The sequence below is a fragment of the Heterodontus francisci genome, chromosome 7, assembly GCF_036365525.1.
Source record: "Heterodontus francisci isolate sHetFra1 chromosome 7, sHetFra1.hap1, whole genome shotgun sequence".
Classification (NCBI taxonomy): Eukaryota; Metazoa; Chordata; class Chondrichthyes; order Heterodontiformes; family Heterodontidae; genus Heterodontus; species Heterodontus francisci.
Genome location: NC_090377.1, coordinates 38,289,835 through 38,315,221, shown reverse-complemented (window position 1 = coordinate 38,315,221; position 25,387 = coordinate 38,289,835). Strand labels below are relative to the sequence as shown.

General features: G+C 43.3%; 1 protein-coding gene across 4 annotated transcripts in view; it reads right to left on the bottom strand.

Moving 5' to 3' along the window:
• Positions 1-25,387, bottom strand: part of LOC137371926 (low-density lipoprotein receptor-related protein 1-like) — a 1,827,029-nt gene that overhangs the window by 257,429 nt on the left and 1,544,213 nt on the right. For all 4 annotated transcript variants that reach the window (XM_068035008.1, XM_068035009.1, XM_068035010.1 and 1 more), the window contains exons 59-62: positions 17,531-17,718; positions 16,266-16,471; positions 11,759-11,947; positions 980-1,128 (exon numbers count right to left, since the gene is read on the bottom strand). In XM_068035008.1, the coding sequence (XP_067891109.1) occupies positions 980-1,128; positions 11,759-11,947; positions 16,266-16,471; positions 17,531-17,718 (732 nt within the window). The remainder of the gene's footprint in view (positions 1-979; positions 1,129-11,758; positions 11,948-16,265; positions 16,472-17,530; positions 17,719-25,387) is intronic.

The following is a 25,387-nucleotide window of genomic DNA, read 5'->3' as shown; positions in this document are numbered from 1 at the left end:
CACCACACACAGTAACACAGCAGTTATGAAACACTCTATTGCCCACCCACACCCAACCTAAACCCTTGCAGAGCCCTCCGATACACCCAACCCCTTTGCAGAGCCCCCCGATACACACAAGCGCCTTGCAGAGCCCACATCAGCAGAAAAGCAATGGCCTCAGTGCCTCCCACTTCCCCTACACTGCAATGGTCAGGATACCTCCCCATCACGGCACTGAGGCCTCTCACCTCAGTGCCATCAGCTTTTAACAGTCGCAAACCTGAAGGCAAGTGTGTGCTGCCTGCCATTCACAAAATCATGGTCCACTCATTAAATCTCAAATAATTACATTTAAATTCATGTTAAACAGCATTTCAGCAATTTAAAATAGGTTTCTGTTACGTCGGGGCGTCAATTCCGACATGGTACTTCCCCACCTCCGACTAAATTGGGAATCTACGTAATGACACTGGATTTCCGGGTGGAAACTCCACTGCAATTCTCCGTCACCTCACGCCATTGTATCCTCCTTCAATGGCCGCATAAGGGTGGCACAGTGGTGCAGTGGTTAGCACCGCAGCCTCACAGCTCCAGGGACCCGGGTTCAATTCTGGGTACTGCCTGTGTGGAGTTTGCAAGTTCTCCCTTTGACCGCGTGGGTTTTCACCGGGTGCACCGGTTTCCTCCCACAGCCAAAGACTTGCAGGTTGATAGGTAAATTGGCCATTATAAATTGCCCCTAGTGTAGGTAGGTGGTAGGGAATATGGGATTACTGTAGGGTTAGTATAAATGGGTGGTTCTTGGTCGGCAGAGACTCGAAGGGCCTGTTTCAGTGCTGTATCTCTAAATAAATAAATAAAATTCAGCCCACTGAGTGTAGGATTTTTAAAGTGACTCACAGTGGAGTTGCAAGGAGACAAAGATATTTGCAGTGTGAAATTAATGCATTTACACGGCATTTGTTTAAAGTCTGAGAATATCAGATGCATACAATACCTGGCTTGCGGTGCAGTTGGAAAGACAAGTCTTGCCATCAGCAGCAAGGTAGAAGTTTGTGGGACAGGCACATTTGTATCCTCCTCCAGGAGACAGCAAACAAAGGTTGCTGCAACCTCCATTGTATATTTTGCAAGGGTGACCAGGCACTAGACAAAAGATAAAAGACCACAAGAGATTTTAATCTGAAGTACAGTAAAATCAAATTATGTACAAATGCTTACAACTGGAAAATGTTGAATAGAATCATCGCAAATTTACTGCACAGAAAGAGGCCACTTGGCCCATCGTGTCTGTGGTGGCCGAAAAAAAAGAGCCATCCAGCATTTGGTCTGTAGCCCTGCAGATTACGGCACTTCAGATGCACATCCAGGCACCTTTTAAATGAGTTGAGGTTTGCTGCCTCTTCCACCCTTTCAGTCTGTGAGTTCCAGGTCCCCACCATCCTCTGGATGAAAAACCTTTTCCTTATCTCCCCTCTAATCCTTCTACCAATCACTTTAAACCTATGCCCCCTAGTCACTAACCTCGCTGCTAAGATAAATAAGTCCTTCCCATCCACTCTATCCGGGCCTCTCACAATTTTGTACATCTCAATCAAATCTCCCCTCAGCCTCCTCTGCTCCAAGGAAAACAACCCCAGCCTATCCAATCTTTCCTCACAGCTGCAATTTTTCAGTCCTGACAACATCCTCGTAAATCTCCTCTCGAGTGCAATTACATCCTTTCTGTAATGAAGTGACCAGAACTGTACACAGTACTTGAGTTGTGGCCTAACTAATGTTTTATACAGTTCCAGCATAACCTCCCTAATCTTATATTCTATGCCACGCCTAATAAAGAAAAGGATTCCATATGCCTTCTCAACCAACCTATTGACCTGTCCTTCTACTTTCAGGAATCTGTGAACCTACACTCCAAGGTCCCTCATCTCCTCAACACCTCCCAGTATCCTTCCATTTATAGTGTATTCCTTTGCCTTGTTTGACCTCCCCAAATGCATCATCTCACATTTCTCTGGGTTAAATTCCATTTGGAATAGATCCAAAATTTGTAAGATTGGAAAATGTAACCCTATTTAAAGCTTACAAACAAAAATGAACTCATGGGAGGAATCTTATGTTGTGCCCCGTGCCGGATTTGGAGGTGGGGAAAGCATATATCCAGGTGGGATGGTGGTGGTGGGGGGGAATCTCCTCACCTTCTTCACTCACATTAAGTCCGGGGCAGGAAGGCCTGTGAACAGGCTTTCCAGCCCACCGCCAACTGAGTCCCTTAAGTGGGCAATTAATGCCCAATTAAGAGCCTCATCCCGTCGCCGCCAGAATTAGCCCAGCATTGGGCAGGCCTGTCACTGCACGGGAAGCATGCCAAGCAAACCCACGTGGTTGTTTGCCAACTCCGGGGGGTTGGGGGGGTTCCCTTGTTAAAAGGCACGGTACCTGAGCGCGGGTCCCGGCATTGGGAAGGAGGGGAGGCCTGCTGAGAGCCACCCCCTGCCCTTGCTGTCAATCCCCCTACATCCTCCTCCCCCTCAATACCCATCCTGAAGCCCCTCCCACTGTGACCTACCTGTGCCTGATTCCAGGGCCTCAGGTGAGTGCTCTACCAGCAGCAGTCACCGCCTCTGCTGTGGCGCTGCTCAGCTAAAGAGCTGCTGGCCTCTCATAGGCCGGCAGTTCTGAGCAGGTGGAGCATCCATTGCCAGGATCCTTGGGCTTTCCCCAGAGGAGACAATACGGGGCTCTCGCCAGTACATTTGTCAGTGGTTGAGACCCGCATCGCCTAGACAAAATCCAAGCCATGTTATAAAACTCAGGGGTAAAAACTCCTGTGTATTTCCGGTGGGTGGAGCGTGTGCAAAATGAGCACTCAGGCCTATGTCTGAGGCTTGGGGTAATTTTAACCCCTGGGCCTCATCTGCAAGCAGCAAGCCAGATTTCCAGCTGAAATCAGGTGAAAGCAGCAACCGTCTGGATGGTGGGCAGGAATGTAAGTTTGGGCAGTGAAGGCTGCTAATTAGCACCAAAAGAATGTTTGCTAGCAAGCGTCCAAGTCACAGTGAGAGGGTTCAAGAGGGAATGGCGGAGGCGTGTGGTGCCCAAAATCTTAACTTGCCAGCACTACTTAAAGCTAGCCTGCACTTCTTAAAGGTGCATTATGGCTGGATCAGATGCTCGGAGTCCTTTGTGAGCTTAATTTGACCTGGGAAAGAGAGAAGAATGGCTAAATGTGGAAGAGAGAATGCACCCAGGCTTTCCAAAGCTGTACCAAAGGTTTTGGTAGAGGAGCTGGAAAGGAGGGATGATGCCCTGTATCTGCAGGGGACCAGGAGGCCCACTAGACACACGATGCAAAGGCAGTGGGAGCAAATAACCACAGAGGTCAATGTTAGCAGTACAGCCCCAAGGACCTGGATGCAGTGTCAAAAGATGTTTAATGATCTCACATGAGTGACGATGATCAGTGAATGCACCTTTAAATGCCATATTCTACCAACTGCACCATTGCTCAATGCAGCACACACCCATCATTCACCTACGAGCAATTTATTTTCTCATCAATCAGGACTCATACCTAACATATATGTTTCCCCTCACTCTTGCACACTTAGCAATATTGCAAGCCTCAAACCCACATCTACAGAATGTACACACTGCCAGCTAATCAACCCCACATCAGCCAAGCTTGCACAACACTCACTGACACACTTCCCTCTCTCTTGCAACAGAAGGTGATGCACAATTGGAGGCAGCAGGAACTAACTGGAGGTAAAGGTGTACTTGCATGGTCAAACCACACGGCGCTGGCCATCATGAGAAGGGCCATTGCTGAGACCATCCAATAATCGGGCTGAATCCACTGAAAATGACAGTATCCTCATGCCTAATCTTCATCACATGCCACTTATCCCGCATCCTACAATCGCTTCTAACAAAAAAGATGCAGATGCTGTAAGCATGCACTTCTTACTTTCTCCCCGCCCCTCATCACAATCTTACCCTTGTGCCATTTTCCTTTCAGGTACCCAAGAAGTGCAACCTATCCAGGCAGTGGAGGAACAGCAAGGAGAGAATGATGATGAAGATGCACCATCACTTGATTTCACACTAACAGCCGCGAGTTCAGATACTGACACGACGTATAACGTAGATAGCAGCATAGAGATGGGGTCTGCATGTGGTAAGACACCAGAACAGGGATAGTGCAGGTGTCAGTTTGCTGGAGAGCAATGTCGCATATGAGTTCTTCTGCAGAGGACTCAAATGAGGACTTCGATGGAGCAGCCTACAGAGGAAACGTGATGGGTGTACATAACAAAACGCTTGGTGCTTGGGAAGCCTGCCAGAAAACCTGCACTCAATGTCAAGGAGCATGGGGGAATGCAGCACCAACTTGGCACAGGGGTTTGCACAGAACTTGGAGCCCAACCTTTCCAGGATGGAACTGGTGGCTAATTCTATCAACACACTTGTGGATCCAACTATGGTGCAGCGTCTGATGGACAATGTCTCAGCTTCCATTGCAGCACAAGCACTTCCATCTGCAGTGCAAGCTCAGACTGAAATCATGCAAGCCTAGTTTGCTGCCATGCAAGCTCATATGGCTGCCAGCATGGCTGTAGATACCACTGTTCAGAGGGGCTTGCAAGGAGTCACAGGAGTTCAGAAATCTGTCGGCAAACAGATTATTAGGATTGGTTAAGCACCACCATTGGGCTGGCAGTGCGTAGGAATACTAGTACAGGCAAAGGAATACAAAAGATGGAAATTAAGGGAATGCTCAGGGTTGATTAGTTTAAGCTTGCATGCAATATGGTGAGATTTCATTTGCAAATTTGGGTTGGAATGTTTATTTTGTGATGGCTCTATTTTTGTATAATGGCCAGTGATAGAGAGGAGTTAAGGAGTGCGGAACTGTTGGCGAATGGAATTTTTAAAATTATTATTCATTCCTGGGATGTGGGCATCACTAGCTAGGTAAGCATTTATTGCCCATCCCTAATTCGCCTTGGGAAGGTGGTGGTGAGCTGCCTTCTTGAATTGCTGCAATCCATGTGAGGTTGGTACATCTACAGTACTGTTAGGAACTGAGCTCCAGCATTTGACCGAGCGACAGTGAAACAACAGCGATATAGTTCCAAGTCAGGATGGTGTGTGGCTTGGAGGGGAACTTGCTGGTGGTGGTGTTCCCATGCATGCTCTTGTCCTTCTAGGTGGTAGTAGTTGCGGGTTAGGAAAGTGCTGTCGAACGAGCCTTGCTGCATTTCTGCATTGCATTTTGTAGATGGTACACACTGCTGCCACTGTGCATCGATGGTGAAGGGAGTGAATGTTAGTGGATGGGGTGCCAATCAGGTGGACTGCTTTGTCCTGGATGGTGTTGAGCTTCATGAGTGTAGTTGGAGCTGCACCCATCCAGGCAAGTGGAGAGTATTCCATCACACTCCTGACTTGTGTCTTACATATGCGGAACAGGCTTTGGGGAGTCAGGAGGTGAGTTACTTGCTGCAGAATTCTTAGCCTCTGACCTGCTCTTGTAGCCATGGTATTTATATGGCTACACCAGTTCAGTTTCTGGTCAATGGTAACCCCCAGGATGTTGATAATAGGGGATTCAGCGACCGTAATACCATTGAATATCAAGGGGAGATGGTTAGATTCTCTCTTGTTGGAGATGGTTATTGCCTTGTGTGGCGCAAATGTTATTTGCCACTTATCAGCCAAAGCCTGGATATTGTCCAGGTCTTGCTGCATTTCTACATGGACTGCTTCAGTATTTGAGGAGTCACAAAAAGTCACAAAAAGGGAGACGCTTGATGAAGCAACTGAAGATGGTTGGGCCTCGGACACTACCCTGAGGAACTCCTGCAGTGATGTCCTGGAGCTCAGATGATTGATCTCCAACAATCACAATCATCTTCCTTTGTGTTAGGTATGACTCCAGCCAGTGGAGAGTTTTCCCCCTGATTCCCATTGACTCCACTTTTGCTGGGGCTCCTTGATGCCATAATCGGTCAAATGCTGCCTTGACGACACCTTCCATCACTTTGCTGCTGATTGAGAGTAGACTGATCAGGTGGTAATTGGTCAGGTTGGACTTGTCCTGCTTTTTGTGCACTGGACATACCTGCGGAAATTTCCACATTGCCGAGTAGATGCCATTGTTGTAGCTTGATGGTGTCATGCTAGACCCCCACCTGCCAAGAATGAGGCATACTAATTTTGTCATATGAACATTGATTTTAAACTGTTGCTGGAGTGAGGAGATGACTTGTTAAACAGATCAGCTGTGGCTGGAAAAACAATTTGCATACTAACAGACAGTGCGTGGAGGGACAAAGGGGCTATTCCCTGCTCCAATTTAACCCATAATGGACTTTGAGCACCAGGTATTGTGTGTAAGAAGAGACATTCCAGGGTCGGCAAAGACAAGAGAATCCACAAACAGATGTGGTCCGACCAGCTAGTCACATGACTAACCTGCTTGGCAATCCGTTTTTTTTCTGAATTGTACAAAGAGTTTGAACTCAGAAAGACTATTTGCTCCTGGACTGAGAAGACCTCTCCTGTCTGCTCCCACCTCTTTCTCACAAGCCTCTGGATCCACTGAGGACACATGAACATCAAGAGAGAAAAATCTCGTACATTCAACAAGGTTTAAGAAGAATCCTGGGCCCCAACGAAAAGCAAGACCTACCTACAGTCAAGGACTCTACAGCAAGCTCGAAGGACAACAGCCAAAACCATCTTCAGATATTGCCTCAAACTTTTCCACTTTATTTCTTCTGCGCTTTTCTGTCTCTATCTGCATGTATCGCGTATGTATGCTCGTGTGGGCGCACTCCATATCCGTAGGCATTAACTGAATTAGAGTTTAAGTTTAATAAAGTTAAACCTTTTTTTCTTTAAACCTAAGAAAACCTGTTTGGTTAGTTTCTTTGCCTTTTAATTGGAAGTTAGTGAACAAGGATTTACTAAGGGGGAGCTAAAAAAGTGTGTTTAAAATTAAACCCTGTTACTGTGAGGCCAGGTGAAGGCTGAGAGGGAACCCTAGACCCCTTTCTTACCTGGTCGTAACAATGGTAATGGTAAATATGCCGGGACATGAGGTTACAGACTGTGGTTGAGTACAATTCTGCTGCTGCTGATGGCCCACAGCGTCTCATGGATGCCCCTTTGCATTGCTAGATCTGTTCGAAATCTACCCCATTTAGCATGGTGGTAGTGCCACAAATCACAAAGGAGGGTATCCACAATGTGATGACGGAACTTCATCTCCACAAGGACTGCGCGGTTGTCACTCCTACAATACGGACATGGACAGATGCATCTACGACAGGCAGATTGGTGAGGACATGGTCAAGTATGTTTTTCCCTCTTGTTGATTCCCTCACCACCTGCCGCAGACCCAGTCTAGCAGCTATGTCCTTTAGGACTCTTCCAGTTCAGACAGTAACGGTGTGACCGAGTCGCTCTTGGTGATGGACATTGAAGTCCCCTTCCACAGTACATTCTGTGTCCTTGCCACCCTCAGTGCTTCCTTCAAGTGCTGTTTAACATGGAGGAGTACTGACTCATCAGCTGACGGGGGTGGGGGGGGGGGGCTGTGAGGGGGGTGGTGGGAGTGGTGGGAGTAGATGGTAATCAGCAGGAGGTTTCCTTGCCTAAAGTTGGCTAAAATAGACTGGGAAAATAGATTAAAAGTTAGGATGGTAGATAAGGAGTGGCAGACATTTAAGGAGATTTTTCATAACTCTCAACAAATATATAGTCCATTGAGAAAGAACAGCTCTATGAGAAGGATGCACCATCTGAAGATAACGAATGAAGTTAAGGATGGCATCAAATTAAAAGAAAAGGTATATTACGCTGGGTAAATTAGTGGTCGGCCCGAAGACTGGAAAAATTTTTGAAACATGCAAAGGATGACTAAAAAATTAATAAAGAGGGAGAAACTAGAGTTTGAGAGATAACTAGCAAGAAATATAAAAACAGATAGCAAGAGGTTCAATACCATGCTATAAATTGCATAGATTTTGAACAAATCTACCAACTCAAAACTGGGCAACCATGAGATGCTATGGGCCATCAGCAGCAGCGGAATTGTTCTCAAACACAATCTGTAACCTCATGACCCGGCATATCCCCCACTCTACCATGACCATCAAGCCGGGGGACCAACCCTGGTTCAATGAAAAGTGCAGGAGCGCATGCCAGGAGCAGCACCAGGCATACCTCCTAATGAGGTTTCAGCCTGGTGAAGCTACAACACAGGACTACTTGCATACCAAACAGTGTAAGACAGAGCTAAGCGATCCCAGAGTCAACGGATCAGATCTAAGCTCTGAAGTCCTGCCACATCCAGTCATGAATGGCGATGGACAATTAAACAACTAACTTGAGGAGCTGGCTCTACAAATATCCCCATCCTCAATGATGGGGGAGCCCAGCACATCAGTGCAAAAGGTAAGGCTGAAGCATTTGCAACAATCTTCAGCCAGAAGTGCCAAGTGGATGATCAATCCTGGCCTCCTCCTGATGTCCCCAGCATCACAAATGCCAGTCTTCAGCTGATTCGATTCATTCCCCGTGATATCAAGAAATGACTGAAAGCAGTGGATACCGCAAAGGCTATGGGCCCTGACAACATTCCGCAATAGTACTGAAGACCTGTGCTCCAGAAGGTTCCATGACCCGAGCCAAGTTGTTCCAGTACAGCTACAACGCTGGCATCTACCCGGCAATGTGAAAAATTGCCCAGGTATGTCCAGTACACAAAAAGCAGGACAATCCAACCCGTCCAATTACCGCCCCATCAGTCCACTCTCAATCATCAGTAAAGTGATGAAAGGTATCGTTCGACAGTGCTATCAAGTGGCACTTCTTAACAATAACCTGCTCACTGATGCTCAGTTTGGGTTCCGCCTGGGCCACTCAGCTCCAGACCTCATTACAGTCTTGGTTCAAGTATGGACAAAAGAGCTGAACACCAGAGGTGAGGTGAGAGTGACTGCCCTTGACATCAAGGCAGCATTTGACCAAGTAAGACATCAAGGAGCCCTAGCAAAACTGGAGTCAATGGGAATCAGGGGAAAAATTCTCCAATGGTTGGAGTCATACCTAGCAGAAAGGAAGATGATTGTGGTTGTTGGAGATCAATCATCTCAGCTCCAGGACATCACTGCAGGAGTTCCTCAGTCCTATGCCCAACCATCTTCAGCTGCTTCATCAATGACCTACCTTCAATCATAAGGTCAGAAGTGGGGATGTTCGCTGATGATTGCGCAATGTTCAGCACCATTCGTGACACCTCAGATACTGAAGCAGTCTGTGTAGAAATGCAGCAAGATCTGGACAATATCCAGGCTTGGGCTGATAAGTGGCAAGTAACATTCATGCCACACAAGTGCCAGGCAATGACCATCTCCAACAAGAGAGAATCTAACCATCTCCCCTTGACATTCAATGACATTACCATCGCTGAATCCCCCACGATCAATGTCCTGGGGGTTACCATTAACCAGAAACTGAACTGGAGTAGCCATATAAATACCATGGCTGCAAGAGCCAGTCAGAGACTAGGAATCCTGCGGTGTGTAACTCACCTCCTGACTCCCCAAAGCTTGTCCATCATCTGCAAGACACAAGTAAGGAATGTGATGGAATACTCTCCACTTGCCTGGATGGGTGCAGCTACAACAACACTCAAGAAGCTCGACACCATCCAGGACAAAGCAGCCCACCTGATTGGCACCCCATCTACTCCCTTCTCTTTTACAGTGACATTAACTCATTCTCTTCTTTTTCATTCAGTACCACAGTCATGCCCTTTGCCTCCAAAAGAAAATGTCCTTCTTTGTCCCGATCAGCCACACCATTCCTTTAACTATCCTTTTCCTCTTTATATGTTTATAAAAGATTTTTGGGTTCACTTTTATGTTACCTGCTAACCTTTTCTCATTTTCCTTCTTAAGCCCTTTCTCAATTGCCCCCTGCACTCCCTGTATTCTGTCTGGTTTTTGATTATATTCTGTATATGATATTTGCCATAAGCCTCCTTGTTTTGTTTTATTTTAATCTGTATTTCCTTTGTTATCCTGACAGCTTTAACTTTGGGTGCCATATCTTTCCTCAATATCAGAATATACCTGGTTGGGCCCCGAACTATCTCCAGCTTGAAGGCCTGCCATTACACATTTATTGTTTTCTTAGCCAATCTTTGTTTCCAGTCCACCTGTGCTAGATTTCTTCCCAAATCACTGAAATTGGCTCTCTTCTCATTGGGTATTTTCACCTTTGATTATGCTATGTCCTTTTCCATAACTACTTTAAACCTAATTTTATCATGATCACTATTACCCAAATGGTCCCCCACTGAAACACGCTCAACTTGTCCTACTTCATTTCCCAGAACTAGATACAGCAGACTTCCTTCCTTATTAGGTGAGAAAGATACTGATTAAGAACAACAACTTGCATTTGTATAGCACCTTTAACACAGTAAAATGGCCCAAAGCACATTACTGGAGATTATCAAACAGAAATTGACACCAAGCCACATATGGAAATATGAGGGAAACATGACCAAAAGCTTGGTCAAAGAGATAGGTTTCCAGGAGCATCTTAAAGCAGGTAGAGAGATTTAGGGAGGGAATTGCAGAGCTTAGGGCCTCAGCAGCTTAAGGCACGGCCATCAATGAAGCAATTAAAAGCAGGGATCCTTAAGAGGCCAAAGTTTTCCTGTACACATTTTAGGAATTCTTCATTCTCCTTGCCCTTTATATTGTTTTTGAGCAGCCTATATTAGTGTAATTGATGTCCTCTATTATAACTGCTCTTATTATTTTTACATTTCTCTGAAATTTGCCTATAGATTTCCTCCTCCATCTCCTCGCTAATTGGGGGTTTAGAGTAAACACCCAGCAATGTAGGAGCTCCTTTTGTGTTCCCTAATGCTAATCAAAGAGTCAGTCTCTGAACCCTCTAGTACCTCGTCACTCTGCAGAACTATAACATTATCTTTACATGTAATTTCTTATAACTATCAGATTATAAATTCACAGGACCTTATGGCTGAGATTCTTTGTATATTTGGAAGCATAATAACTAGCTGTGTGCAGCTAGAAGCAGCTGTAATAAAATGAATGGATGACTCATGAACTATAACTCGTGACTTTAAGCTTGAAATCTAGTCTGCATACAGTAAATGAATGTCAACCATCTCATGAAATCCTGACATATCTTAGCAAGAGCAAATGAATCACTAGATAAGGGTGACTGCTGTGGGGTTTGAGCAAATGACAAGTGCACACATCCACAGTTATGAAACAGAAGGTTTAAAGGCATTGTTAGTGAATTCAAGTAAGTCAGATAAGAACTAGAGTTTGATTTTAAACCTGTAAAAATGCTTGTCAAGGCACTTTTGCTACCTCTACAAAGTTCCTGTTCATTCAGCAAGATAAGGGTCAGTGCATGTGATATAGTCTCAGTAAGTCAATTAATTTAGGCTTAGCTGACTGTAGGCACCTATGGGTTTGATGTGCCGAGTTCGTGCAAAGCTAGCAAGTATAATGCAAAATATTCACTGCTCTGATATAATTACCATATTGACTTCATTTTTATGCATGACGATCATGTTTTCTTCTTCCAACTTGATTTTTTAAAAATAAAAATCAAAGTAAAATCACTTCCTAGCCATAATTATAAATATTATCCAATTTAACAAGTGATTTATGTGTTAACTTTTGAAAACATATAAAAAGTTGTGGAAAATTACCATCTGGCTGTCTGTGGGGATGATACACATGGATATCCATTATCTGATGCCAGGAGCTGATTAGCGATATCTTGTTCAAGCCTGTGGTTTTGTGAGCACGGCTGACCGACTTAGTTTTCCAATCTGTCCAGTAGATGTAGTCTTCAAATAATGTCACCGCTAACACGTGCGGGATATCTTGGTTATGAACTGTAATAGGATATGGTTATATTAGTGCACTACCTTGGAAGACTGCCAGCCACAACACTCAATATTGCATGAGCCATCAGATACAACTGGCACATAATTTCTTATGAATAATTGCTGTGACAATATGCTAGCTCCCCAGGGTTCTTCATTACCATTTAAAAGAACACAGAACAAAACATATGAATTCTGTTAGCTTGTGGTTTGATTGGGTCCAACACTTGACAGAAAATGAATATGCCTGCTTATAAGAGAATGTTTTGGTATTCTTCAACAGGAACTAACAAATTCATTTGAAAAAGAAATACTTTGAACTGAAATCCTATTAAACTGGCTAAATCTCTAAGAATTTATGACAATAAAATGGGTTAGCACAAGATGCAGAGAGTGTATTCAGTGGAGACCAACTTTCCTCAATTCTTTTCCCCTTTGTTCCCCTCACTTCTGAAGGGGCAAAGTCTTGCCTGGGTACAGTTCTATCGATGTTGGCAGCTCCTTATCTAGGTGGTCATTCTCCATGTGTGAGTGTCAGAAGGTTATCTGACAGTGTAGACCATCAGAGCGAAGTCCAGTTCTGTCTTCACTCAATGCTCATACAAATGTATTTCCAACAGAGGGATTTAAACGGCCGTCAGGATAGGGAAACTCGGATGAGCGTGGAGGGACGCAGGTCAATTAAAGCACCCCAGCACGATTAACTAATGCAGCAGAGATTAGGAATAGCAGCTGGGGTCCTTCTAGTATGCAAGGTTCAGGACTAGACAGGTGATGCATTTATCCACTAAGCAATCAGGACATCTATATTAAAATTTGAATGTGTATTTCATTCCAAAAATGACAACTGGGGAATAACAAGATAACTATTTGTTTTCCTTCCCTTTCATGACCTCTTATTATTAACCTTGTGCTGTTATCACTCTCTAATATTTGCCAGCTGTTAATAAACTTGCTACAGATTTGTTCTATTAAGCCCAAACCAATCTACGTCCCAATTTCAATTAACAGATTAATCAATAATAGAATTCAATCACTTAGCCTATACTGCCTCTTAGAACATCTCTCAGAAGATATCTAACATGAGTTTGGCAACACAATTAAAAAAAAAATTCCTTCCTTCACTTTCAGAACTTCTTTTGTCAGCATCTTGAAAATCCCTTAATGAGGACACAGAATTCACAGGACCATCTTAGTTTTAAATGGAACATGATGCAGCAATCAATTATTGACCTAGAATGAATTTTAATTCCACATTGCAATATCAGGTAAAGCCTTGAGCATGCCTTGAAATCTGACATTTTAATTCCAGTACCAAATACTGACTCCAAACTACAAGTAGTTATCACAGTAGACAGCTGGAAAATACAAAATATATTTTACTCAGATCTTGATGACGTTCAGAATAAATTCATGTAAAAAGTGTTGAATTCCATACTTCTCCACATAGTATCTTATATTTGCACATCCTGTTGTCTTCACAACAGAGATAATTTTCTGTCATTTATCACAAGCGTATTATGATTTTTATTCCATAAATGTAAGTGAGGAAACTGATTTGGACAAAAGCCTAAAATACTGCAAATGCACAGTCGACTCATCAACATCTGTAAAGAGAATATTGGCTATTTTTTCATCAGAACTTTTAAACCAGCTTTTCTTATATAATTCTGATGGAAACCTTTTGCATCTTCAACATTTTTCTATTTTTACTGCAGATTTCAGCATTTGTATTGTTTACTTTCCCTTTAATCTATTTTGAGTAGATTAGGTCCTCCCAAACTGGAAGATACAATTTTAAACCACCAAGAGCATCTTCAAACAGCAATTCTACATGGTCCTGTGCAGAACTATCCTGAAAAAGTCCAGTAAGTTGCTGCATCCTCCATGTTACACTGCAGAGTTATAGAAAATAGGTTTGCTTCTGTAATTCTCAACATGATAAATCTCCAATCTTGGCTGGGGTGACAATGGTTCAATGAACTTTTACACAAGAAATCATCGAAAAAGAAAATGGTGAGTTATCGCAAGCAACTTTTTCTTTAAAAAGAAACATTTAAAAAAAAAGAATCAAAATTCAATACACCAGCACACCTTAAACCCTTTTTATTGATATCATTTCCTGAACTTCACCACAATGCTATGAAAATAATTTCAGGTGAAAAATCTTCCATTACTAAATTCCTGTCTGACCCTGCTGCATAAACTCAGTCACAACCCTATCTCACTGCAACTGCTGTGTACTGCACGAAGATCAGACATCAGTATCACAGAGCTCTGAGGGGTCACCTAACATAACCTGTTTTATCTTGTAATAACGGACTTCGACAGAAGATATTCCCAGGAAAGTCCAACAAAGGCAATCTTCCTGACACTGTAAAACAAGCTACATATTTTAAATAAACAGAACACTACATGGGAAAAAGATGAATATTTTAATTCCACCCATGAGGCTGAATTGTGCATTATGATTTGCAATTGCATTGCTCATAAAATTTATCTGATTGTTTTCACTTGGGGAATAAAATAATACATTCAACTCTTTTCCACTGTAGTCAATCCATCAAAATGCCTACTTAAAAATGTTTTTGTATCAGTATCACAGGCAATACCATTGTAAATTAGTGGCTTCTTGCATGTTTTTTTAAAATCTGTGCTATCTGAAGATATAGGGCAAAATTTTATTCTGCCCTTGGAGGTGGGCACAGAGGCAGGGGGGTGGGGGAGCAAGCAAAATGGCAGGGGCGCCATTCCCCAGACCCCCTGCCATTTTTTCCAGCACGGGGAAGGCCAAGGATGGCCTTCCCATCCCAGGCCAATTAACGGCCTCTTCCCACCTCCACCTCAATTTTGAAGGAGGCAGAGGGAGCCGCCACAGGGCGATGCCACCAGGTTTTGCTTCTTAGCGGGGTTGGGGGGATGTCCCTCCTTTGGGTGCAATCCAGGGCCTGGGGAGAGCTCGCCCCGGTGGCAATTGCCACACAGCCCGTCTCCCCCACCCACCCCTGGGAAGATACCCCCAATACTCTCACCAACCCCCACCCCCATCACCAGGGCCTGCCTCAATGGCCTCAGCGACCCTGGCCCCACTCACCTTTCCCAGGATGTCCTTCTTCTTTGGTACAGCACAGCGCCGGCCTTCTGACTGGCTGGCAGCTCTGCAAGTGGGAGCTCGTCCGTTAAAGGTATGGTGCCACCGAAGGCAGGCAGTTAATTGGCTGCCCACTGTGGAATGCCTTCAGGGGTCCGACGGAGGGCTAAGGCAGGGTCTCCCTAACCTTCTGGCCTGCCACTGGGATCCCTGTCGCAAGACTAAAATTCTGCCCGTAAGCTCCAATTTTAACTCGGGCAACAGCACTGAGTGTGGGGCAACAAGGTAGGTGTCAAGCTCAACCCAACACGTCAAAGTCAGCCATTTTAACTTCTGGTAATATACAAGGCCTGACTCTCGCCCAAACTCAGTGATCATGACCTTAGGCTGGAAGATGGGAATTGGACATGTGTGGCAGGGCAGCACAACCCGAATGATACTGGATAGGTAAATGTTAGAAGGGATAGGTGATCACATATGGAAGAGGGCAAGCCGGGCACCTTGTGGGGACCAAAAGTTTACAAGTTAACCTTTAAAGAATAAAATTCAATGAGCTTTTCAGCCCTCCTGTGGGCCTGCTGTTTCTTTACACCCAGTGTTCTGGGCGATGTCACCAAACGTGGCTTCTCACTGTTGAAATATTTTCAGGTCTGAATTACAACATCAAATGTTGTCTTTTGATTGTCAATGAGACCCTCATCTACTTGGGCTGAGGGCCTCACTGACTGCCCAAACTGTTCCAGTTAAAATAGTGACAGGCATGAAGGTGACACGATTGAAGCAAGTAGCGCACTGCCAGTATTTTAACCATGCATACACACCACTCTTGTTGGCGTACAAAGGCCTAAAATTGGGCTTATAATGTGCAAATCTGATTATTGAGATCAACCGATTTTCAGTTTCTGGTTAATGAAAACTATCTTAGCAGCCTCGATGGCACCATTTGTCTATTGCCAGTAAAAGATACTTTTATTGTACATAATGTCATTTTAGAATATTGCACATGATTCAGACAATTAAGTGATAATTTTATGCAATGATAGTTATCAATATTTTCATTTCACCAGGTCATTTAAATAGGAACATCAGCCATCGAATTACAAGAAAACTTACCAAATTTATCATAAGCAAACTTAAAAAATGAAGAAGTTTTATTGCTTATTATGCAGTATGCTTAATCAAAAATATATACATATAACAAAATAATTCAAAATGGAAAAAAACAGCCTTACCTACCTCTATGTCTATTGGATCCATCCAGGTCAGCAAACTCTATATAGCCTTGCTGATCATGAGCCCAATACAGCCTATTATTTACATAATCCAGACAGAGACCACTTGGCTTTGAGATTTTTGTGTCTATGACAACACTTTGATGAGTTCCATCCATTCCTACACGGCCAATATGTGGATGATCGCCATGATCAGTCCAATACAAATACCTATTCAAAAATATTTATTAAAGAAATGTTAAACTGAATTCAAATTCAAATATAAGAACAGAAAATACTGAAAACACTCAGCATGTCAGATAGTAGTGCATCCTACAATGTATAATTTTACGACTCTAGGAGAAACTTCTTTACTTAGAGTGGTTAGAATTTGGAACATGCTACCTCATGGAGTAGTTGAGGCGAATAGTATAGACGTATTTAAATCAAAGCTAGATAAGCCAATGAGGGAGAAAGGAATAGAGTGATATGCTGATAGGATGAGCTGAAGTAAGGTGGGAGTAGATTCATGTGAAGCATAAACACTGGCATGGACCAATTGGGCCAAATGTCTTGCTTCTGTGCTGCAAAATGCAATGTAATTCCATGTGATTTTAACTGCGATGACGAGTTATAAGACCTGAAGCTTTAACCCGCCTCCTCTCTTCACAGATATTGCTTGACTTGCTAAGCCTTTCCAGTGTTTTCAGTTTTCATTTCAGATTTCCAACATCTGTAGCATTTTGCTTCAAATTCCAATACGTTAACCTTTAACTCCAGCACCATTTCCACAGAAGACTATTATCTTTTACAAAATGTGTCACACATGATAATTTTGAACATAGAAATAACATGATCATTCAGAAAAAAATAAGAGCAAGGGGCCTCAATAGGCCAGAGCTGAAAGCGAAATGTCATGTAATTACTGCCATTGTAAAACTACATCAATAACATGAACAACAATTTAGGTAGAAGTAGAACCTCCATTTCAATATGCAAATGGTAGGAAAATGAAAAATGATACAAATGATATTTTCATGTGCACAGTCACAACAGCTGAGTCTCACAGATAACTCAAACACTGGGAGATTTAAGTGTTGACAGGAATCCCCTGCCATTAAACCCTTAAAGCAGAGGAGTTCCGTTATTAAGCAAGGTAAAAGTTGTCATTATTCCATACTTTTATACATATAATAAAAAAGTTTATTTGTTTAGGATTAGGTGTAGTTCAGTCATTGAGAAAACAGATTTTGATAACAGTTTGTGTTGTTGTTAAGGTTATGTTCATACCCCGTGCGAGGATCGATCACAAGGTGTTTAGGAGTCTTTAATCCTTTGTTCACAAGGACTGTCTGATAAAGCCCATTAAGTTTCGAGACTTCAATAGTCAGCTTTGTTTTGTCACACCAGTATAGATTCTTGCCAATCCAATCAACTGCCAATCCATCTGGAATAGCTTGTCCTGTGTGGTGTACTACCTAGCAAGAAAAACAAAAGCAAGTATTAATGCTGACTAAATAGCTAAAACTTTTGCCGAAAGCAATAACACAATATAAAAATAGAGCAACACAATGGGCTCAATTTTGTTCCCAGCCCGATGTTGGATTCTGTGATGGGGGCAGCCGGAAAATCGGATCGGCAGCGACCGCCACAGAACCCGACGCTGGGATTACCGGGCCCGATCTTCCCGGCAGTGAGGAAGTTCTGTGGTGGCCCCTCCGCCACTCTGCGACGGGATCCAAGTTTACATATTTAAATTACATCTTTGCATGAATTAATATGTAATCCACAGCGATCTTACGTTCAGTTCCCTATCTTCAGCCCAATGGGTGGCACTCACACACCTTTACTTTCCCATCCAGGGAAAGCTGGCGCCTCTGAAGTGGGGAAGGGGTGAACTCTGCACTATTTATTTTTTTTTTATTTAGAGATACAGCACTGAAACAGGCCCTTCGGCCCACCAAGTCTGTGCCGACCAACAACCACCCATTTATACGAACCCGACGGTAATCCCATATTCCCTATCACCTCCCTACACTAGGGACAATTTACAACGGCCAATTCACCTATCACCTGCAAGTCTTTGGATGTGGGAGGAAACCGGAGCACCCGGCGAAAACCCACGCAGACACAGGGAGAACTTGCAAACTCCGCACAGGCAGTACCCACTATGTTGTGCATTGGGCAGGAAGGGGTGAATTCTGCACTATGTACGGTATGTGGTGGGGAAAGGGGTGAACTCTGCATTACGTTGTGTTCTTTGCAGGGCTGGCAGCCTTTTAAAAATGGCACCAGCACCAGCTCCTTCAACAGGTGATGCTGTGAATGGCGTCGCCGATGCCACCCCGCCACATGATTGGTTGGTGGGTGGGGGGGAGGGGGTTGCTGTGAATATGCTAAGTGGCTGACTGCCACAGAATCGCAGCAGCGTGGGTCCCATGCATGGCGGTTGCCATTTTCTGCACCCATTGCTAGTGGGACAACAAAATCCAGCCCAATAAGTGACAACGTAGCAACGATCAATATCCTCAAAGCAATTTTATTTTGCAAGTAAAGCAACTCTGTTGTATATAAACAAAACAGAACAAATCAACAAATGTTCACCAGACTGATTCCTGGGATGGTGGGATTGTCCTATGAGGAGAGATTGCGGTGACTGGGCCTGTATTCTCTAGCATTTAGAAGAATGAGAGGTGATCTCATTGAAGCATACAAAATTCTTACAGGGCTTAACAGGGTAGATACAGAAAGGTTGTTTCCCCTGGCTGGGTGGGTCTAGAACCCGGGGACACAGTCTCAGAATAAGAGGTCAGCCGTTTAGGACTGAAATGAGGAGGAATTTCTTCACACAGAGGGTGTTGAATCTGTGGAATTCTCTACCTTTGAGGGCTGTGGAGGCTCAGTCTAGAAGTTTAGAGATACAGCACTGAAACAGGCCCTTCGGCCCACCGAGTCTGTGCCGACCATCAACCACCCATTTATACTAATCCTACACTAATCCCATATCCCTATCACATCCCCACCTGTCCCTATATATTTCCCTACCACCTACCTATACTAGGGGCAATTTATAATGGCCAATTAACCTATCAACCTGCAAGTCTTTGGCATGTGGGAGGAAACCGGAGCACCCGGAGGAAACCCACGCAGACACAGGGAGAACTTGCAAACTCCGCACAGGCAGTACCCAGAATCGAACCCGGGTCCCTGGAGCTGTGAGGCTGCGGTGCTAACCACTGCGCCACTGTGCATATTCAAGACAGAGATCAATAGATTTCTAGGTATTAAGATATCAAGGGATATGGGGACAGTGCAGGAAAATGGCATTGAGGTAGAAGATCAGCCATGATCCAGTTGAATGGTGGAGCAGGTGCGAGGGGCCGAATGGCTGACTCCTGCTCCTATTTCCTATGTTCCTTAGTGGAAGATTTTTAATTGTGCTAGGTATTTAGATTTAATGGTTAAATGAGGAAAGTGAGAAAAGCACAAGGTTGCTTTGGTAGATTTTAAATGGGTGCCAAAATATAATAGCATTCATAATTCAGTGAACCCAGAAGCTGATAGAAACCAAGGAACCCCCAACAGAAACCTATATGTTTGTTGAGGTGTGTTCAGGACTGGCAGTAATGCCAAACAAACTGATTACAATCTGTAGAAATTGCAAACAATTCAACAAGAAAAATTGTTAACAATAAATCATGAAATTCAAATTAAATGCAATTTTTATGCAATAGTGGATTTCCACTCTTTTCACGTTCATTGTTAGTTTTTACTAAGCGACAATTTTTTGTAACACATGCCCATTCATTTTTGTCTCAGTTATTGAATTTTCATGCCTGTGAATGCATGGACCAGTCCTGGTTCGCAAGATAGCTTAAGACAGAATGGTCAAAAAATAAAATATTATGGACATGTAAATATTATGATTTAGGTTTATTCCAAAATCTAAAGTCATTTAATTTCTTCTATCAAATCACTGAATAGTGATTTGGGAAAATGTGATGTACACAAGCAAGTACTTTAAATGTCCATCAGCTTTTCGTATATTCCATTGATATCGTTTCAAGTAGTTAGAAGTTAAAATGGATACTGTTTTCTTAACTAGATGCACAATGGAAGACAGGAGACAGATTTTTGATCTAAAATTATTAAGGTGAAGTTACTTTGATATCCAGAGGAGTATATTTAAATTGGTCTTATACGGAGGTTGATGGATAGAACTGCAGGGCTAAAAAACACTGCTTAATGTTTATGGTGTTGGTATACCATTCCTCTACCTACTATTTAAGACTTTTTAAAATAAATTGGTAACTTCTGTGTTAAAAGGGCAAATAAAATGAAGGGGTATCAGAAAGGTAAATGTTCATCTGCAAATATTACCAACAATATTTTCCAGCCTGTAGTTACTGTTGTGGTCCATGTGTAAAGACTTGATGAAAGGACTGGATGAAAGGAGACAGTTTTCTCCTTTTTCCCTGGCTAACATATTTCGACAACCAAACATTCATAAAATAACTCTAATTATCTATCCCATTGCTGTTTCTGGGACCTTGATGAGTGCAAACTGATTGTCATGTTTACCTACAATGCAACAATGACGACACCTCAACTGTACTTCCTTGGCTGTGAAATGTTTTGGGAGATCCTGAGCGTGTGAAAAGCACTATATAAAATGCTATTTCTTTCTTTATCTAATATTTCATATCAAATCTCAGCTGATTTATCTAATTAAACTGTTATATTTCAAGAAATTGGAAAGAGACAGCTCTCTGAAAAGGAAATATTCAGCATTTGTGGATAGATTCCAGTTCTCACATATAATTATTGTAGTGTTAGTATTCTGCCTATGTCGTGCTGCATATTTTTTAATTCATTTGTGGGATGTGGGCGTCACTGGCTGGGCCAGCATTTATTGCCCATCCCTAATTGTCCTTGAGCTCAGTGGAATTTTCTTCCCGAAAGGACATTAGGAACCAGATGGGTTTTTACAACAATCAACAATGGGTTCATAGTCACCATTAGACTAGCTTTTTTAATTCCAGATTTATTAACTGAATTCACATTTCACCATTTGCCATGGTGGATTTGAATCCATGTCCCAAGAGTACTAGCCTGCACCTCTGGATTACTAGCCCAGTGACATTACCATTACACCACCGCCTTACCACAATCCTACTCCAAAAAGTATTCACTGGTATTCTCATGAAAAATTGCCTGTTTAGATAACTGCCCACCCGGAGTCTGCACTTCCTCTCCACTGCTATGTTAGTGGGGGTGGGTAGGAGTAGCCAACGTGTCTGCACAATTTCCTCTAATTACTCTGCCAAAGCCAACCTCTGAGAACATGCCCACTATGTAAGTGTTGGCATAAAGCAACATAATGGTATCCCTGAGACTGATACTGCATTGAGGGGACCAGCGAGGTTGAGATATCTGAAGCTTTGTGTGACTTTGCCAGGTCATCATCTATTTGTTTCTGTGGAGCTTCTCTGAATGCATCTATTGTTATATAGAAATTTGATTTTGAATTGCTGAAATGGATTTCTTAATAGGAAGAGATTAGATTGGAGGAATTCAGAGTGAGTTGTTTCCTTCCAACATATGGATATCTACTGCATGAAGCTAACAGAGCCAGAAGGTAGTCTTTAAATTTCTCTGCCCATCTGCCTCAGAAGGTTGTGTTTTCCGTGTAGGCTGTTGGGAAGTTATGCTATTTACTGGCTGAAGACCTACAGGGCACTTCTACCAGGAGAACACCATTGTCTGTGCTAATGACGGTGACCATCGGCTTGATTTTATTTACCAGGCTTTTCAAGCAGCCTGAGTGGAACCCTAGCTACATTAGTTAAGCAGCAGAAGGGCACCACTGTATAAATCAGGTCACTACTGGCCTATTCTGGTGGGTGTTGTAGTTTATTACCTTTTCCAAGGAACACACAAAGCAAAAAGAACAAACAGCCCAATTCCATAGATGTTATAGATTACCATAGGACAAGAATCAACAGATGGAACACATGTGGAATTAAAATTCCTATAAAGCAACCCTCTCATTTTCATTTTTAGGTAACCCTTCCTTCAATAACCAGCTAGAATGTCCAGTCACTGTGTCATGCCTACTAACCAGAAGCTGCCTTTTCCATGCAACAATCCGCCATATCAGCCTTGAGATTACAGCACCATGAATTAGAATAGTTAATTTTGCGATTGAGAATCTTCACTGCAGTTATGCGTAATGATTCTAGGATGGCATCCACAGACATTTGAAATATTGTTTTAGGTGCATGAATAAAGCTGGTGCAGCCCTGCAGTAGAGTGCAGCAGGATTCTTTGAAATCACTGCACCTTGCGGGTCCCACATAATGGAGTAGATTTTTGTCTTACTGCTAGAGAGTTGAGCATTCCCTGGATGGGATGCAGAAAGGTAAATTTGGCAGGGACAACTGCACACCCTTCAAAGAGCCCACTGGATTTTCTTTCCACTAATTTTGGAAAATCAGGCAGCTTCAGGAAGGGCCATGCAATTCTTTCCAGTAGATTTTCCGATTTGTGCCCTGCCCATGTGATGCTTAACATCTGGCATTAAAGTTGAAAATCTATTCCATTATTGCTTAACTGTAGAAAAGGTTACAACTTCCTTAAGCCAAAGGAAATGATGATGATGAAGAAGGATTTTTTATTTTTCTTGAAAAAGCCTGGCTGTGCTGAAATGTAACATATTTATTTTGAATCTTCATCCAAGTAAGGAAAGATTTTTTGTACAAATATTTTATCTGTTACAAAAGGAAGGATTTTTCTATCCTTGATACAAAAATGGTGTAGATGTTTTAAAAACAGTTAAATTGTAAATTCTCCAAAAAAGAAATCCAAGAAATCTGGCTACACATTTTCAGGTACATTTTGGAATCATTTTGGGCGGCACAGTGGCGCAGTGGTTAGCACCGCAGCCTCACAGCTCCAGCGACCCAGATTCAATTCTGGGTACTGCCTGTGTGGAGTTTGCAAGTTCTCCCTGTGTCTGCGTGGGTTTCCTCCGGGTGCTCCTGTTTCCTCCCACATGCCAAAGACTTGCAGGTTGATAAGTAAATTGGCCATTAGCAATTGCCCCTAGTATAGGTAGGTGGTAGGGAAATATAGGGACAGGTGGGGATGTGGTAGGAATATGGAATTAGTGTAGGATTAGTATAAATGGGTGGTCGATGGTCGGCACAGACTCGGTGGGCCGAAGGGCCTGTTTCAGTGCTGTATCTCTAAACTAAAACTAAACAAAACTATTAAGGTTTAACTGTAGATTGCAGCAAAGGTTTGAGCTGGAGGGCTGAGATCAATCAATCAATTAACATAGTATCTGATAAAAGAATCGCCAAATCCCACAAAATCAATTATAACAAGGGCATTTGACAGGTCAAACAACTGCTCTAGTCTTCCATTACCTGGCTTTTGATATATTCTCCTTGTGTCCCCAGAGACCTTAAGATTAATATAGATGAGTTCCTTCTTGGTTACAGTCGAAATATATTGATACTGTCCATGTCTCCAAAAGCCACATGATGGTATGTTCAGTTTCTGACACTATTGCATTTATAAAAAATGGCTAGAATTCCTATAGGTACAGCACATGCTTAGACTGCAAGCACTTACCTCAAGTACGATAGTATTTGTCCCTAAGGACACAAACAGCTAGTCAGAGGTGCTGGAACTGCCTCAGGTTGTGAGTGCAGATCTGCATTGTCATAGGGGTCAAGAATATTAACATGAACAGGCGAACCAACTTTCATGACATTTGGTTCACTGGATCTAAAAACTGCTCAGGTATCAATTGTATACATGGATGTTGATTCCCGAGGTGCACGACCTCATGTTGCCTTCTGTTTTGCCAGTGCTATATTACTACTGCACACATTTTTTTTCCCTCTCCCCTACTGCCTGCTGATTTCTGACTGAAAAGGTGATGAACCTTCGTTCCTTATTTTGCAATATCTCCTGATTTATTTTTGCAAGCAGTTAGCTTGAGTGCACATTGCAACCACCATCAGGGGAGAATTTGATGCTGCAGAGCAGCAGAGCATTGGGAGAGCAGTAGTACGATGTTTGCCAAGGGAATCACAAAATTGACTTCGCCGCCTCTGTGTTCACAAAGCTATAATCTGATGCTTTCCTGAGCTGAAGCACTGATAGATCTGATTAGAGATACAGCACTGAAACAGGCCCTTCGGCCCATCGAGTCTGTGCCGACCATCAACCACCCATTTATACTAATCCTACACTAATCCCATATTCCTACCAAACATCCCCATCTGTCCCTATATTTCCCTACCACCTACCTATACTAGTGACAATTTATAATGGCCAATTTACCTACCAACCTGCAAGTCTTTTGGCTTGTGGGAGGAAACCGGAGCACCCGGAGAAAACCCACGCAGACACAGGGAGAACTTGCAAACTCCACACAGGCAGTGCCCAGAATCGAACCCGGGTCCCTGGAGCTGTGAGGCTGCAGTGCTAACCACTGTGGCACTGTGCCGCCCTGCTGGAATTATCACTATGCCTCCTCCACTATGCTCCCAAAATTAGGTATGACTGCAAGTTGCAGGAATACAGTATATTTCTAGAACATAAGAGAGACCCACAAAGGTGTTTCAGGTAGGGTTCATGGTTTAGAATGCTGGGGCGGCGTAAAATTCTGGCCAATTTGCTCACAACCTTGGTGTCATAATTGACTCCGATCACATAGCCATGCAATTACTGAGACCGCCTATTTCCAACACTGTTACATCACTCGATTCTGCCCCCGCCTCAGCTCATCTGCTGCTGAAACCTTCATCCATGCCTTTTGTTATCTCTAGGTTTGACTATTCCAATGTGCTCCTATCCAGTCTCACACTTTATACTCTCCACAAAATTGAGATAATCTAAAACATTGCTGCCCATGTCCGAAGATGCACCAAGTAAAGGCCTGCTCAAGCAACAAAAAAAAACCCGACCCAAATCCGACAGAACCACATGGGACCCGCGCCCGACCTGGCACGAGTCCCTCCATTTTCTCCCCCGAGCCTGACCTGACCCGCGCCCGATCCTCCCCGACACGAAACGAGGCCAGCCCGACCACCGCAATGTTCCCTTTACTTACCTTCTAACTCCAAATTTGCC